This window comes from Echiichthys vipera (genome assembly GCF_963691815.1).
Source record: "Echiichthys vipera genome assembly, chromosome: 14".
Lineage (NCBI taxonomy): Eukaryota > Metazoa > Chordata > Actinopteri > Perciformes > Trachinidae > Echiichthys > Echiichthys vipera.
This window is the reverse complement of record NC_139839.1, coordinates 24105192-24120184: the sequence shown is the minus strand read 5'-3', so window position 1 is coordinate 24120184 and position 14993 is coordinate 24105192. Positions and strand designations below refer to the sequence as shown.

General features: G+C 41.5%; 2 protein-coding genes across 2 annotated transcripts in view; one reads left to right on the top strand and one right to left on the bottom strand.

The window, feature by feature from the left end:
• igsf5a (immunoglobulin superfamily, member 5a) overlaps positions 1-9692 on the bottom strand; it is a gene marked incomplete at both ends in the record, with an annotated part of 30712 nt that extends 21020 nt beyond the window's left edge. The window contains one exon of the mRNA XM_083926538.1: positions 9638-9692. Coding sequence (XP_083782664.1) covers positions 9638-9692 — 55 coding nt within the window. The remainder of the gene's footprint in view (positions 1-9637) is intronic.
• Positions 9693-9806: 114 nt separating this feature from the next.
• On the top strand, positions 9807-13056 carry hmgn1b (high mobility group nucleosome binding domain 1b). The gene is made up of 6 exons (XM_083927016.1): positions 9807-9974; positions 11420-11434; positions 11604-11633; positions 11731-11772; positions 11852-11959; positions 12049-13056. The coding sequence occupies exons 1-6, from the start codon at positions 9957-9959 to the stop codon at positions 12094-12096; spliced, it is 261 nt and encodes an 86-aa protein (XP_083783142.1). The 5' UTR covers positions 9807-9956; the 3' UTR covers positions 12097-13056.
• Positions 13057-14993: the final 1937 nt, after the last annotated feature.

Genomic DNA, 14993 nt, shown 5'->3' with positions numbered 1-14993 from the left:
GCTGCTCCATATGCGCATTGGCTGCGCGGGAGAAATCCACTTAGTGAGAGAGAGAGAGCGACTCAAATTCTCCCTATATTCAGCTGATCCAATCACAGTCATCTCCGTCATCGCTCTACCTGCCTTCAGCACATAGATCTACTCCACTGTGACCGATGGTTGCTTTACAGGGTGGTAATAAGACAAGCTGCCCACTCTCCCCTGTTCCTTAACCAGCAGCCACTGAAAACATGCATATTTGTGTGTGTGTGTGTGTGTGTGTGTGTGTGTGTGTGTGTGTGTGTGTGTGTGTGTGTGTGTGTGTGTGTGTGTGTGTGTGTGTGTGTGTGTGTGTGTGCGTGCGTGCGTGCGTGCGTGCGTGCGTGTGTGTGTGTGTGTGTGCGTGGGAGAGATAGAGAGCGTGAAGAAGATAAATGAACAAGTTGCCCTCTGTCAAAGAGGCTTTGAATGAGGTCACCTTTACCTTCATCCTGTCGCCCTTGGATTATGCCAATGTTTCTGTTACCTGCGAGACAACTCGGTGCTCCGTTTATTCTTTTATTGAGTCAAATACTTTGTGTTACTTTTTATTATTACATATTTCTGCGAGTTAAAATAATCAAAGAAGTAGCAGTTGTTGGCGTCACAGACCACCTCCCACCCCCACCCCCGCTCCGCCTTGTTCTCTCCTCCCAGTCTTCTTAGGATTCAAGAGGGAAAAGGAGGGAAAGGACAGCAACAGGCAGCAGCTGTGGTGGAAGGGCTCCCCCATACTCAACACAACAACAGCATTGTTAACTGAGAGCTACCTAATGCCTTTCCCCCTCCCTCTGCCCCTCCACCATGTATATACAGTATCTTTACAGAGAGACTCCCGCAGAGAGCTGCAGGACATTCTGCTACAACATGCTGATTTTCACCTCCTGCAACAATAGTTCAACAAAGCGGAGGAGAATGTAAGAAGAAATATAGAATCAAACTGAAGCAATGCAAGTTGTCTTTCAGTTCAGTGTAAAGTTAAGCTGTAAAGTAGACTCCACATAGTTCTGAACACAAAGTGGATAAATGGCATACACTTGCTTCTGGTGCCACATTTCTTCTACTATTGTATCTTGACTTGACCATTTGACTTCTGTTTTAAGTGCAATAAGTGATGGATCATTGAACAGTACTGTATAATCAGTGCTGGAAAAAGTAAAGTAGAAATGCAAAAACATGAAAATCACACATTGTAAGTAAAAGTTCTGCATTCATACAGATTACACTTGTGTAAACGTCTGTCCAAAGACATGCAGGTGTCCGGTTAATTGGTGACCCTAAATTGGCCGTAGATGTGAATGTCAGTGTGTATGGTTGTCTCTGTCTGTCTCTGTAGCTACGTTAATGCTGCAGTTACAAGTGATCTTGTGATATTTTCACTTAAATGTGACCCATAGCTGATTTGCTTTTGACAGTGTGAACAGCACAAGTCACACTGAATCTGACATTTTTGAATCAGAATTAGGCCACTTTTAAATGTGCTACTGAATCGGATAATTATCAGATTTTTTTAATGCGACCGCAATCTGAACAGCCAGGTCGCATTTAATGCGACTTTGAAGTCATTCTGTTTTGTAAATAAATGACAAATAAAGTTGATTGAAAAAAAAATGTGCCACAGGCAGGGAACACAATCAGAAACAAACATGGAGGACAGCAGTGAAGCAGGCGTCCAGTGGAGGGATAGTGAAGTTTAAGAGTTTATAAAGTCCTACAACACTGGTTATCGTAGCCATGTTCGCTTCCGTAAACACCGTTGTGGCGTGATGTCATCAATGATCAACTGCGCATGTGGGTCACTTCAGGAGCCTGAGCTGTGCACACAGCATCCGTAGACAGGCCACATTTAAAGACGTAATGTGAACAAACAAACAAAAAATCATATTTGAACAACAAATTGGAATTGTGCATTAGGACCTGCAGTGTGAACGTAACCTATGTGCCCTGTGATAGAGTGGGGTCCTGTCCAGGGTGTACCCCGTCGCACCCCCAATGTCAGCTGGGATCGGCTCCAGCCCCACATTATTGCGTGTGTGTATTTTGGGTGTATTTTTATGTATTCCTATAAAATACATCTTGGTTTAGTTGTTAATTTATATTTTGTGTTCATAAACTGAAGCTGTAAAATAACAAGCAGCTTAATTTATCAAACAAATAGAGTTAAAAGGACAGCGTGTCCCTCTGAGACTTAGTGGAGTAGAAGCAGAAAATATCTTAACTTAAACACTCAAGTACAAGTGCTTCAAAATTGTACTTAAGTAGTACTTGAGTAAATATTCTGAAGTACTTTATGTAGGGCAGGATTTAGAACTATAATACAGGGTTTCAATGTATTTAAAAGAGGATAAATATATTAGTGACTTGGAACTGCACGCGCTATTTTAAAATGTGTGACCATTGAGGTACTAGCACAAGGACTTAAAGTTATAATCCTGAAAAAAAAGTCTGATAAGGTCCTATCTATCATAGAGTGAATTAAAACAATGGTGATTGATCATTTGACCCACCAATCAAATCACTTCTACTTGCCTTTTTTAGTATTCCAATCTGTGTGTCTGTGGAGACATGTGACGCTGCTGACAGCCAGCACTTGATCTGCTGGCATGCTGCGCTCACTTGTAACTTGAACTTCCAACTTCTGAGTCAGGCTTGTAGTAAGGGTAGAAGTCTAATAGAAACATGTGTGTGTGTGTGTGGATTTGAGTGAGTGTAACATATAGGGCTGGTAAATCCCGCCCCTGTAATACGCTTCTGATAGCTGCTGCGTCTTCTGCCAAGACTGAGATATAGATGCCACCGTGGTTTGTGCCAGAATGTCCACATTCCAGCAAGAACGGGTGTTCTTTCTTTCAAGTTCCATCTGACCGTAAGACTAGGAATCAGCACGCAGAGTTGAGAAGTTGAGGGAAAGTGTGATGATGAAATGTAGTCATTCTCATTTGTTTTTTTCCAGTCACTGAACAATATTACAATAAATTGTCAAACTCTTAACATGAAAATTATAATTTAATTCCACAAACATCATATGTGTAATGATCAGATAATGACTGGGACCAGAAAATAATTGTTCCATTTCAATAGACACCAATGTCAAGGTCCCATGGGTTCTACCTGAAGCCGTATCACAGGGGCAGGACTTGCCAGCCCTAATGAGAATAAGAATGTGTCATTACGACACAGCGCCCCGCCCCGATATCATGGTATTCGCCATCTTGGCAGGGTCCCGTCAAACGCATTTTTTATTTTTGTTGGCAGAGGAAGAGGACTTTACATCTTGCTCTGTCTCACACTCGGGTGAAAGTAAGCCACTACGGCGTACCACTAAAAAGAAACCGGTACCGGAAAGAAAAATATACTGTCTCCGCTCGTGCTCGTACATGCGCAAACACGCTTTACAAACGGGCCATGGACAGCCAGCTGGCCGCAGCTAGGCGCAGAGCGGTTGCAATCACACTGGTCAAACGAACTAGGCCTTACCCGTAAAACCTGTTTGGGCCTGGTACGGAAGGACAGTGTGATTGCGCCCCTAGTGAATACTTGATAAGTAGACTATAATAAATAATCAGGAGTATTTTTTGATGTGCGCACACTATGCGCACTATTGGTCAGTATGATATAGTATGATAGTCCCAGCAGCAAGAAATAGAAACTCCTTTCACCCCTGCTCACACTGTTCAGGGCCCTTTTCTAACCAGAACTGAATGTCCACTTCAAAGTCCCCAACAGACACCCACTTGGCTAAAATCACAACTTTACATTAATAAGCATTACAAGCTGCAAAACACGTCCGCCAGCTCGTATGGGTCAATGCCGTCTATCTGCCAGCAACTAAATACCTCTGCTTGGCACTGGTTGTATGTTTGTCCCTGTAAGAACCCTTTTCTTTTGCCTTATTCTTTTCCATCTCTTCACAATTGTCTCGTCATATCTCAGTTTAAATGCAGTGATTCCGTCTCTATGTGCTTCAAGTCGTGATTAAACTTCGTACTGTTGCACTCTCTGGTGCAGTGTTGCCCTTGCAACCAGTAGCGTTGGCTTCCAACAGGGCGGATGGACTCAGACCCCTCCCAAATTGTCCCGTGTCTGCTCATTCTCAATAGGGGACATACTGGAAGTAGAGAGATGAATGTGTGTCAATAAAGTTTACAAAGGTCACAAACACATAGCAAACCTGAATGAGATGAGATTTGAGGTCTCTGAAAGAACAATTACATCGTACCACCAAAGAGGCCGCTAGAAACAGGGTCTCTCGAATCTTACAGATTATGACTAATAACAAGCTAATACATTAGCTGTAGTTATTGGTCATGGACCGTCCCTAAACATTACACAGTATACGGTATTCCTGGGCCTGTCGGTCATGTCTGTATCAATAATCACATCTATGCCATAAAAGAAAGGTCACGTCATTTTTCAGTCACGGCTGTATTTAAAGATTACATTCAAAAGATGGGATAGAAACCTTGTGTATGTTTATACTTTTTGGAGTTCAGACTCAACAGGCAGAACTGGTTTACACATTTAATAGAGGGTGATTCTGTTGCAGACGCCAGATGCTTTGATAACGCTGGTTGTTTTGAGTGGTAACAAGAGATACAGGTTATTCATGCATTACTTCTTGTTTTGTCAAGTGGACCAGTGGGGTGAAGTAAACTCCTGATGTCATTACCATAATAATACTAGCAAGCATCAGCATGTGACTTGGCCTAATTGTTTACACCTCTGTCCACAGGGAGCAGGCACAAAGCTTGTATTTGAACTAACTGGGTGACTCTACAGGGTGTCAGATGGGGGATTGGGACTGTTGCAAATTTTCAACCCACTTTTTAGAAGATGAATGTATTTATACATTACACCTTGCAGTCTGATAACTCTACTGTGTGTGTGTGTGTGTGTGTGTGTGGGGGGGGGTGTGTGTGTGTGTGTGTGTGTGTGTGTGTGTGTGTGTGTGTGTGTGTGTGTGTGTGTGTGTGTGGGTGGGTGTGTGGGGGTGTGGCTGTTGCTTAAAAGGGTGCTGGAATAAATTAAGCTATAAAATAAAAAACTTATCAAAGCTGCCATGGAGTGTCTTCCCATTATTGTGTGAAAGCCTGTGTCTGGAAGGCTCCTAGGTGGCACATTACCAGCAGCATCATAAACTTGAGAACCCGACATTTGACCTGTATTTGTTGGAGCATATGTTGGCAGGAAAACGTCACAGACTACTGCGACATGGGTTGGAAGGTTACTACAAACAAAAGTACATTTGGTGTGTTCACACTCTGCTGTTGAATGCTGCCCTGCCGAAAATGCCAGTTCGTTGTTAATCGGGTCGCCTTGTTTGATGGTGTTGACACCAGATAGCAGAGTTTGTGTGCGACAGGCAGGAGAAAAGCTCAGATAGCCTGCAACCTGTTTTTCTTACTGTTGTGTTGTATTACTCTCACTTTATTCCATTAACGGGTTATGATGTGGCCTACAGTGTGTCTGTGTGCAGATGGCCAGATGGTTTGTGTAACATGTTTGGATCATCAGGTGCATCATATGAACATATCAATAACGATGTCTCCCTGGGGTGCAGAGAGGAAGACATTTTTAGTGTCTGTGTTCAGCTCTCTGCTATTTTTCTTGTTCCATCCTCGCTTTCAGCTGTATAGGAGTTGTGTTAAGTTACTGCTGAATAGGCCCCATTTCCTGATTTTGCTGCTTCATAATAAAAGCTTTTAAATTACAAAACAACCGGGGACTTTTATTGTGAAGAATTTATAGGAAAAATAATATGTTTATCGATTAACAACTTCCCTGGCTTCTAAATAGCACAGCAGACATTACAAAGAGAGAGCAGGAATCTGTAGTAATATATCCTACATATTTGAGAATTTGGGGACATTTTATGAACCTAAAAAAGGGTAATTTCCACCGGTGGCCTCTTAAAGGCAACCACAGAAACGCTCAAGAGAGCTGTATAATTGCAGGGGAACAAACAGACACAATGCTGACAATATAATAACATCCAAAACACACACACCACTATTGGTGGTTTCTGTGACACGAGAAATACTTTGGAAATACATAAAACGGCCAAGATACACAGAGCTACTCAAGACTCAGAAGTTGTGGTCAAATCCTGTGAGCGCAAATGAGGACGTACTTCCACTGACGCAGAGGCATGAATGTGGCCAGAGTAACATACCTGCTCCTACTGTTATTAGAATGTGGACACATGCGGCCTGAACCACCTCCGAATGTGTTTTTTGAGAGCTGATGTCAATGCCTCCTCAATGCGTCCTGAGAGTGTTTTCACCTTGTTAGAGCTGTCCACTTGTGATCGGATCACTCAGGACGGATGGTAAAGCCAGGTGAAAACAGGGTCAATATATATTTTGAATAATACTTTATTGCTCTGTCTTGGAGGAATTCAATGAAATAAGTAGGCCTGGAGTGATATCTGATCCAACTATAAAAAGGCAATCTCTATCTGTCTGCCTGTCTGTCTGTCTGTGTGTATGTATGTCTGTTTATCATTTGTATGTTCCAAGAACCGTTCATCTGATCTACTTCACACTTTGCAGGTGTATTGCTTGGTACGCAAGGACATGCAGCGTAGAATATGGTGTGTATTGGCCAAATGGTGGAGCTGTAACAACAAGTTGTGTTTTAGCCTGTAACTTTTGAACCATAAGTCTCAGAAACAAAACTATTTTTTTCTTGGATTCTGAAGCCATTTTAATATGTCTGCCAAACAGTGGAACCGCAACTACCAACAATACTTTTTCCACATAAACTTACTTACACAGCAAAAGATGCCTCTGTACATTCAAGTTAAGGGAGTGCTAAATCTGAAGGAGCCAGCTAGCAGAAATCCCTAGTGCTCCTGATCCATGGGCTCAAGAGCGCAGAAGCAGTGCCAATCAATGTAATTTGTACACAGAATTTGAACTTTTCTGGCTTCACCCAACACTGAGCAACTTTCCTATGAATAGGGCCAACCTCCAACTCTGTATCTAGTTCTGTTCATACATCCATGGTCCAGAAGAATCTATCCATATAAACCACGCCCGATTTTCCACCATTTTGAATAGTCTCCAAATCTGTTTAATCGTTCCTCCTAAATTTTGAACAATCTTCACCAAATATGTTACAGAACATATCTGGACCAAGCGGTAAAAAGTTGCTTTTCTGATGGGCTATTTGATATCCCATACAATTTTTCTACAGCTGGCCAACTGAATATGTGCACATTGGGATGTCACAGGTTTTTAAATAGCTTGCTGGGCTTGAGGAAAGTTTTACAAATTTGTTAAAAATTCACAATAGAAAGAGTCGAAATAGACCTTGTTTGCAGTTAGAAGTTTTACTGAAGTCTCTTTTACAGTGGTGGCCTATGAAGATGATGCTTTTTCGTTGCAGTACTGCGAGTGACCAATGGAATATATGGGCTTCAAGGCTGAGCAGTTGTGCCCTATTCAGATCTAAAAATACATCTCACGACCCTAGGGAAGTGCTGTGTCATGTGCAAGCTCTTGAGGGACATAATTAGTATTATTTATTGCTCACTACAGTACACTCAAGAACAGATGAAGTAGAGCCCAGAGATGTTACGTCGTAGCAAAGGAAACCATTTCTAGCATCAGTGATTTAACATTTGGAAGGAATGCGTTTGGTCTCGGAAAAAGCCGAGATCCAAATTGTTAGTTGTTAGCAAACAACACGTGTTGCTCAGGACCCAAGGAAGCACAGTGTTGAGTGCGAGTGTTGTTGCATGAGCTGTTCTTGAGAAAACTGCAAGCAGTAATACTGAAGGCCGAGCAGTTGGCTCGTTCCTAACCGGCATGATTCAACAGGTACTGCTCAAATATCACTGACTAGAATTGCTTAAAAATAAACGGCCCACAATCAATCACATGTTGTTAACCAATCTGTAGGGGATAGGTATTGGCTGAATGAAAGCCAAACGCAGTGTTTCTTTTCAGTTGTCAAATGTTGTGATTATTAAATTATGTGATTAACAGACATGATTAGTTTGAATGAGTGAGAATAAAAATGTCTTAGTACACAATCACTGCCTTACTTAAAGAAAGGAAAGGTGTTATGGCCTTGTGAAAATGAAATGGAATAAGCATCTTGTAGTATGCTTCAAAACAACCAGAGTGGATTGAATGCAGCAGCAATCTAGGTAAATATCACCGTATCCAGACAGCAGGAAACCAAGCCGAGTTTGAGGTTTATGAAAGTGTGTTCAGAAAAATATAATCTGCTCGAGCACATCTCCCCATTCTCTGGCCTGATTTGCAAGGCAAGTAGATAAATGTTGTGGCATGAAAATCTATTTCATTGTTGAGAGCTTTTGCCTCCTTGGTGTATCTCCAGCTAAAACAGGATGTTGGGCTGTCCAGAATGCAGGGAATGATAATTTAAAAGATTTCTTGTACTTGTTTATTTGATCTGTGATGGTTTTGGAGGTTGTGTTTATGCCTAATAAACTAAAAATCAGTATAAACATAATCGTAGCCTAACATGCCAAACATTTTAATGCTTTGACTAAAGAAAGGTATTAATATCATTCAAGATACAAGACGTTTAATTGCCATTGCCAGATTAGGTTGGTAGTGTACTGTACAGGAAAAGGAAACAGAATTATGCAAAGAAAAGTTTATCACCCGGAGCTAAAGTAGCCGCTGCACTACTGCGGGCCACCATCTTCTTTATTGACTATCTTTTCTTATCTGCTTAAAAAACAGTCCTGAAGAGCTGAATCATGCTGCGCTCTGGGAAGACACTGTTCAAATGTCATAAGCCCAGGATAAAATAAAAAGGTGGCTGAATACAGAAATCAATATTTGTTCTAATTTCCAGCAAAATATAAAAATATGGAAAAATGAATGACAAAAGTGCTAAATAAGTAAATATCTCCTACACTGGAAAAAAATCTGTTTGTGAGTACAGTCTCACAAAAGAGGAGTAAATGATATCAGTCTGCTTACTGTAGCCTATGGTTAATTTGTATTTATTCAACACGTATACAAGAAAAAATAAATTAAATAATTTAAAATAAAATACATTTTAATAATAACATGTCGAACTTATTGTGTTTTCCATAACTACCAGTGCTCAGAGTTGTAGTTGTCTCGGGGCTGAGGAGAAATGAGAGGGAACGCTGTCACTGTACAGTCTCTATCATTCAGTCAGGGGAAATGAATGTGGCTGCGCTGAAATGTCTGCAATGACTTCAACACTAAGCTGGAGCCCCACGCTGGGGCCATGTTTGGACTGCACTCACTCACAATGGAGCGAGTGGACGACGACACCGCTGCACAAGAGCACACACATGCTACAGCTCCTGTCGCCATTTTCCCCAGCTGTAATACAAAAGACTAGGCTGGGAGGCACACACCCCCCGCTCAGTCTTCTGCTAATACACAAGCCACATTTTCTTTTATCGACCGTGTTTCAAGCACAGAGTGGTTTTCTTTTAACACATAAGTAAAGACAATGCTCGAACGTGTCAAAATGCAGCATTTATCGGGGAATGTAAGTATTCCCGAGAGCGGTGAGGAAGGGAGATTTAATGACAATTTCACCCTGTTACAGCAGATGGCTGCTCAGAAAGACAAATAGCTCGCCATGTTTGTTGACTGACGTGTGACGTAGCCACACAGGTAAGAGCTCACATTTGAAATCGTGTCGCTGACCATTGTATCGTCCAATCACCGGGGCCCGGGGGCGGGATATATCCCCGTCAATCATACAGGAAGTATAATGGTTTGAATAGGGAGGGAGGGGGAGAATCCAATCCGGTTTGAGCTAGTTCTTCTTCCAATGGAACATTAACGTCTCGCTGCGCTGTATTAGACTGTACTGGTACAGCTATATCAAGAATATACCACTGTATTTCCTCCCGTATTGAGTATTACTTAGCTCCATTTTCTTTTTTTAAAAACACCCCACACAAACCAGCCATGCCTAAAAGGAACACAGTGAGTAGACCGACATATTTAATGTATTCAGTAATACAGCATTTATAACCCCCAACTGCAGTTTGTTAAACGGGCTTGTTGCAGCTTGCGGTCCGAGTTGTTAAAATGTCGCTACTAATGTCCGTTTTCTGTTCCGGGTGAATGTCAACACTGTTGCAGCTTGTAGCCAGCACTTTAGTCGCTATGTAGCGTCTGTTTTGATTTGGCGAAGTGGCGGATTCTCGGTCCTATCTCTCGTGCAGTGATTATCTTTGTGCGAAGCGGTTTTCCGTGTGCTGGGTGTTTTTTTTAACCGCAGAATGATGACATGCACAGTCGCAATTGTTTATAAATACATTTACTTGCAGCGCAGCACGAAGCGGGGTCGTTCTGTCTGTCGACGGGTCGCTTTTCTGCAGAGAAAGTTGGCGGCATATTGATCGTTTCCTATGGGGGCCGTCACGCTGGATGCTAAAGTTTCTCTAAAGAGAGAATATCGTCTAATAACGGGGTGTTACTCGGCGGGAGTTTGGCTTTAACGCTAAGGTTGTTATTTCCGTGTTGACATTGAGTGTTGTTTACCGCTTTGTTGTGGAACAAAAACACTTTTAATGTAATTTTATGATAATATAAGAACGTCTCTCGTTCGTAGCCCATAGTGTCCGTGTTTGTGTTAAAGCATGGCCGCCCTTATTTTCACTGTTCACTAAAAGCATTTCTCTGAAGGCGTCCGTCGTGTCTCTGTGTGTATCGTCGGCTCAGGCCACTCGTAGGTTATGCAATGGCGAGCCTCCGTCAGCGAAGCGCCGCTCTTGTTGCTGGGGGTTCTAGTAGATTCTGCTACCAGCTCGACAGAGTCGCTGAGCATCTCGGAGTGACTCTTTCAAATTCATGGCGGGAACGCTCACTACACCGCTCGGTTTTCTCCCTCACTGGTAATCCCATTTATTACCAATGAATGGATGTGTCGTGGGGAGGCGGAGTCCGCCCCCTCCTCCACCGGAGTTTTACTGGAGACAAATCACTCGCAGGAGCTGGAGGGAAAGCACGGCCACATGACGCTGTTTAAACCACACCATGTTGTTATGCTACGCTTTTAAACAGGCAGGTCAAAGGACACCTCACTGGTTTCTGTGGGGACAAATGCAGGACTCATCTCGATATGTTGTAAAGCGATATTCCTATTGATGTAATATGCTGATTAGAGTGTTTATTTCATGTTATGAGCTCCACTGTTCGACATTTTAAAACATATCTCAGCCAATCACAGCGCGCGGTCTAAGCTAAATCATGTATGAAGCTGAATGAGCAACCATAGGCTAATGTTCAGTCTGGACACGCCCACTTTTGAGTTGCATAACTAATACTTAAAACCCATGATCCCACCACCAATTAAAGTCACCAAAGGCACATTTAAATGCAGGCAATTTCCTTAATCTGATTTTCATTCTTTTTTTCTCTCACAGGTAGGAGATACAGCGGTAAGTAATAATAAAAAACATACTTTTTACATATCTGTGTTTATTCATTTTTAAAATAACGAAACGGTTAGTATGTGCACCCACCAGGGGTCAGTAACATTGCATCAGTGAGAGCCATCGGCTGACGCTAAAATTAATAACCCTGTCTGTTCTCTGGCCCTTTGAGCAGCCCAGGAGGAAATCTCTCAGGTTGGAAGCTGTAAGTACAGACAAGCCCAGACTGCCACAGACAATATGCATGCTGCTAACTGTATTCTTAGTGCTGACAATGCTCCCCCCCCCCCCCCCCCCCACAGAAACCTGCAACTGCAAAGGCAGAGGCCAAACCTAAGCCAAAGGTGGGACGTTGTTTTGATTAATTTTGATTAGACTCTCAACTGTTGACGTAGTGACTAATGTCCATATTTTTATTTGCAGAAGGGAGCTGCTAAGCCCAAGAAAGCCAAGGAGGTGGAGAAGGCCAAGCCTGAGGAGAAAGCACCAGAGGCTCCCGCTGAGAATGGCGAAGCCAAAGCTGAGGAAGAGGTAAGGCTCATGGCATCGTATATGAACATGCAAAATAAAGCTCATCTTCTTGGCGATTAAACATTGATCCTCTAACATTTATCTTCCAGGCACCAGCTACAGATGCAGCTGATGAAAAAGATGAGGCAGCAGAATAACACCTCTCCAACCACATCTTTTACCAGTGCTCCCTGTACCTCTTTTCTTGTACAATTCAGGGGAATATTTTTATCAACTATTTTCTAAATACAGGTTTTTTAGTAGTTTGATTGTAGAGAACACTTTTTTTTAATGAATGAAAAAAGTCAATTTGGAGACGGGAATTTCGTCACATCCCACAATTTTGCATCGCCATAAAAATTGCGGTCATTGTTGTTACTGTCAGTGGATTTCATTTCAATTTTAAATGTGAAGGAGGGAGGGTGCAGGACAGGTTACCGTGTCAACACGCAAGTATGACAGTCACAGGAGCTGGGGCAACAACCGGAAGAGCTTGTCTGCGTGGATTACATTCCATATGCTTTATAAGGGACAGTGTATGTAATCTGTGCTGGGGTGGGGATGAACAAAGTCACAGGGCAACTCATTGTTTTATTGTTTATAATGAAGAACAGTGTTTTAGAATGTTTGTAAGCTTTGTTCCTATATGTTAACTCTTGTACTCATGCAGTTTTCTTAATGGATCTGATCAATAAAGTTAAAATCCCTAGTACTGGAGCTCTCCTTATCAGAACTGTGCATCGGGTGTGTTGGTTGTGTCTCTGTTCTGTGATAGCATTGCAATAAATTTGTATAGCTGCTGTGAAAAGGGTTTTCAATCTTTCTATATGCAGTGTGTAATGGTACATTGTAAGGATGGTAAAAATGGAATTTGTTTTCTTAGCCAAGCTAATAAGATGTGTTATCATAAAAAACAAACTGTTGACACTGGCTTCTTAAAGGCCAGCAGACAAACTGTACATTTATTTGAGATGTCAAATGCATACCAGCAGTAGCAATATTCATGTGGGTTTTAGATATCTGTATCAAGTACAAGTGTGCATTTTCTTCTTATTTGTTTATAGATGTACCTGTATAATGATTGTTATCAACAAACCAATAAAACTTGGTTGGTAGTTGTTATGCTGTTTCATTCTGAAAAGTTGTTAAATTATTAACAATCATGTGTCCGAATTGCAAGACTAGAAAGTTTGACTAAAGACAAAGTCTGAAGGCGTCTCAGCTTTCTAAAACATGAATAAATCTGGCTACAGAGGCTTTGTAAAAAGAACAAATATTGTATTTAAAGAAAGCATGTTAGATTCAGTGCAGGATTCAGCATTGATGGTGTTAAGTGGTTAGTCACTGAATGATCATAGTTTTAGTATGTACCACATGCTGGAGGGTTTTAGTATAACATGTCATTCATAGGATCATAGATATAGGCCAAACTTTAAAATGTGTGTATTGGTTCAGGTATGACAGAAAATGTGCCTAACTAAAGGCGAAGAGCTCAAAGATTCAGTCCTGTTTGTGATGTGGCACTTAGAGGACTAATAATATATATAGTTTTAAAATGAATCTTTATCGAATGTCTTAAAAAAAGAATACAAACTAAATAAAGCGAATAAGTATTAAAAAGAAAACAGGCAAATGGGATCCTCAGAATCCTAGGTGATCAATAAATGACTCAAATATTAAAGTTCATGTTCAAAGAGATAGGAGGAAGTTATACAAGTTTTATAATTATAGATATTAATCATAAACAAAGTAAAGATAACTGAATCAGTCAGACAAATCACAGCAAAACAATAACCAAGAGAAGAAAAAACAGAACTTCAGTGCTCCAGCTCATAAAAGATTCAGTGTTTAGTCTTTGAAGAGTTTTTTTTTAGTTTGATGACTTGGTGCATTCCTTCATCTCATCATCACAGGCAATACCAAAGCATTATTTAAAAAAAAGCTTGTGTATGGTTTAGCTCCTGCAAAATCAAAGTGTTCCCTGTAATCTAAGCCAGTCTTAAAAGAATAGTTTGAAAAAGAATCCGACAGAATAGTTTCAGCACCATGGACAGCTTCTCACTGTCAGCTGTGGTGTTGTTCTGCATCGCCTCTTACTTTTCTTCATATCGTGATGCATTTACTGTACATCACTGTTCACTTAGATTTGGCTTGTTGGTAAACAAACCGATAAGGCAGCATGTCTTCCTCCAGCTGTGCTGTGATTGGTTCTCAGAGAATGTAAGGAGGCCTTTTTCTTTTCCCCGATGGAGCTGTCAGATGGTTTCGCATATTCACACAAACACAACACACCCTTGTTTCCTAAATATTTGTATCCATATAACCACTAACTCCCCTGCTAACCTTGCTAACTGCCTATAACTGTGGCTAGCCTATTATTTGATACATGCTTTCATGCATTCCGAGCTGAGGATTCAGCAATTGGTCAAATAAATGGTCTGTCTCCCACAGTTACAGTGGTGGGGTCATGGGTCTGTACTATGCGGAGTGCAGTGTTTCCCTGCTGAGCAGTGGAGGACAGTGTAAGACAAAGACCAACTGCAGTAAAAACACTGCAACTTTGGAAGATAGCCACATGATTTGAGTAACTCGGACTGCAGAAGCTTCACTGAATGCATGTTTGAACAAAGAAGGATTGGGTTTTGTTCATGGAGGAACAATTACAGCAGCATTAAAGTGGAAGTCCGGCGAAAAATCATCCCAGGGTCCCTTTTCTGCAAATACACTCATCAAATAATCCATCAACACAATGTTTTCCATGTAACAACTATTAACGGAGAAATCATGGAGTCGCTAACAGCCAAATGCGGCTAACACTTATTAGCTCGGGGCAGCACAGTGATCACAGTAAAACGGCTTTTTAAAATACTAATGCTGCTCATGACAACACCAAACCTCTGCAGTAGCATGAGAAGAGTCCTTACACAGAAAACAAAGCACCAATGGGCTCCTTCCTTTGGGATTGACTTTGGAAATCCACTTGAATGGACTTTACTATGAAAGGACAGTGTCTTTCAAAACCCTCTTCTAATAAACTCTGGGTTCACTAACTAAG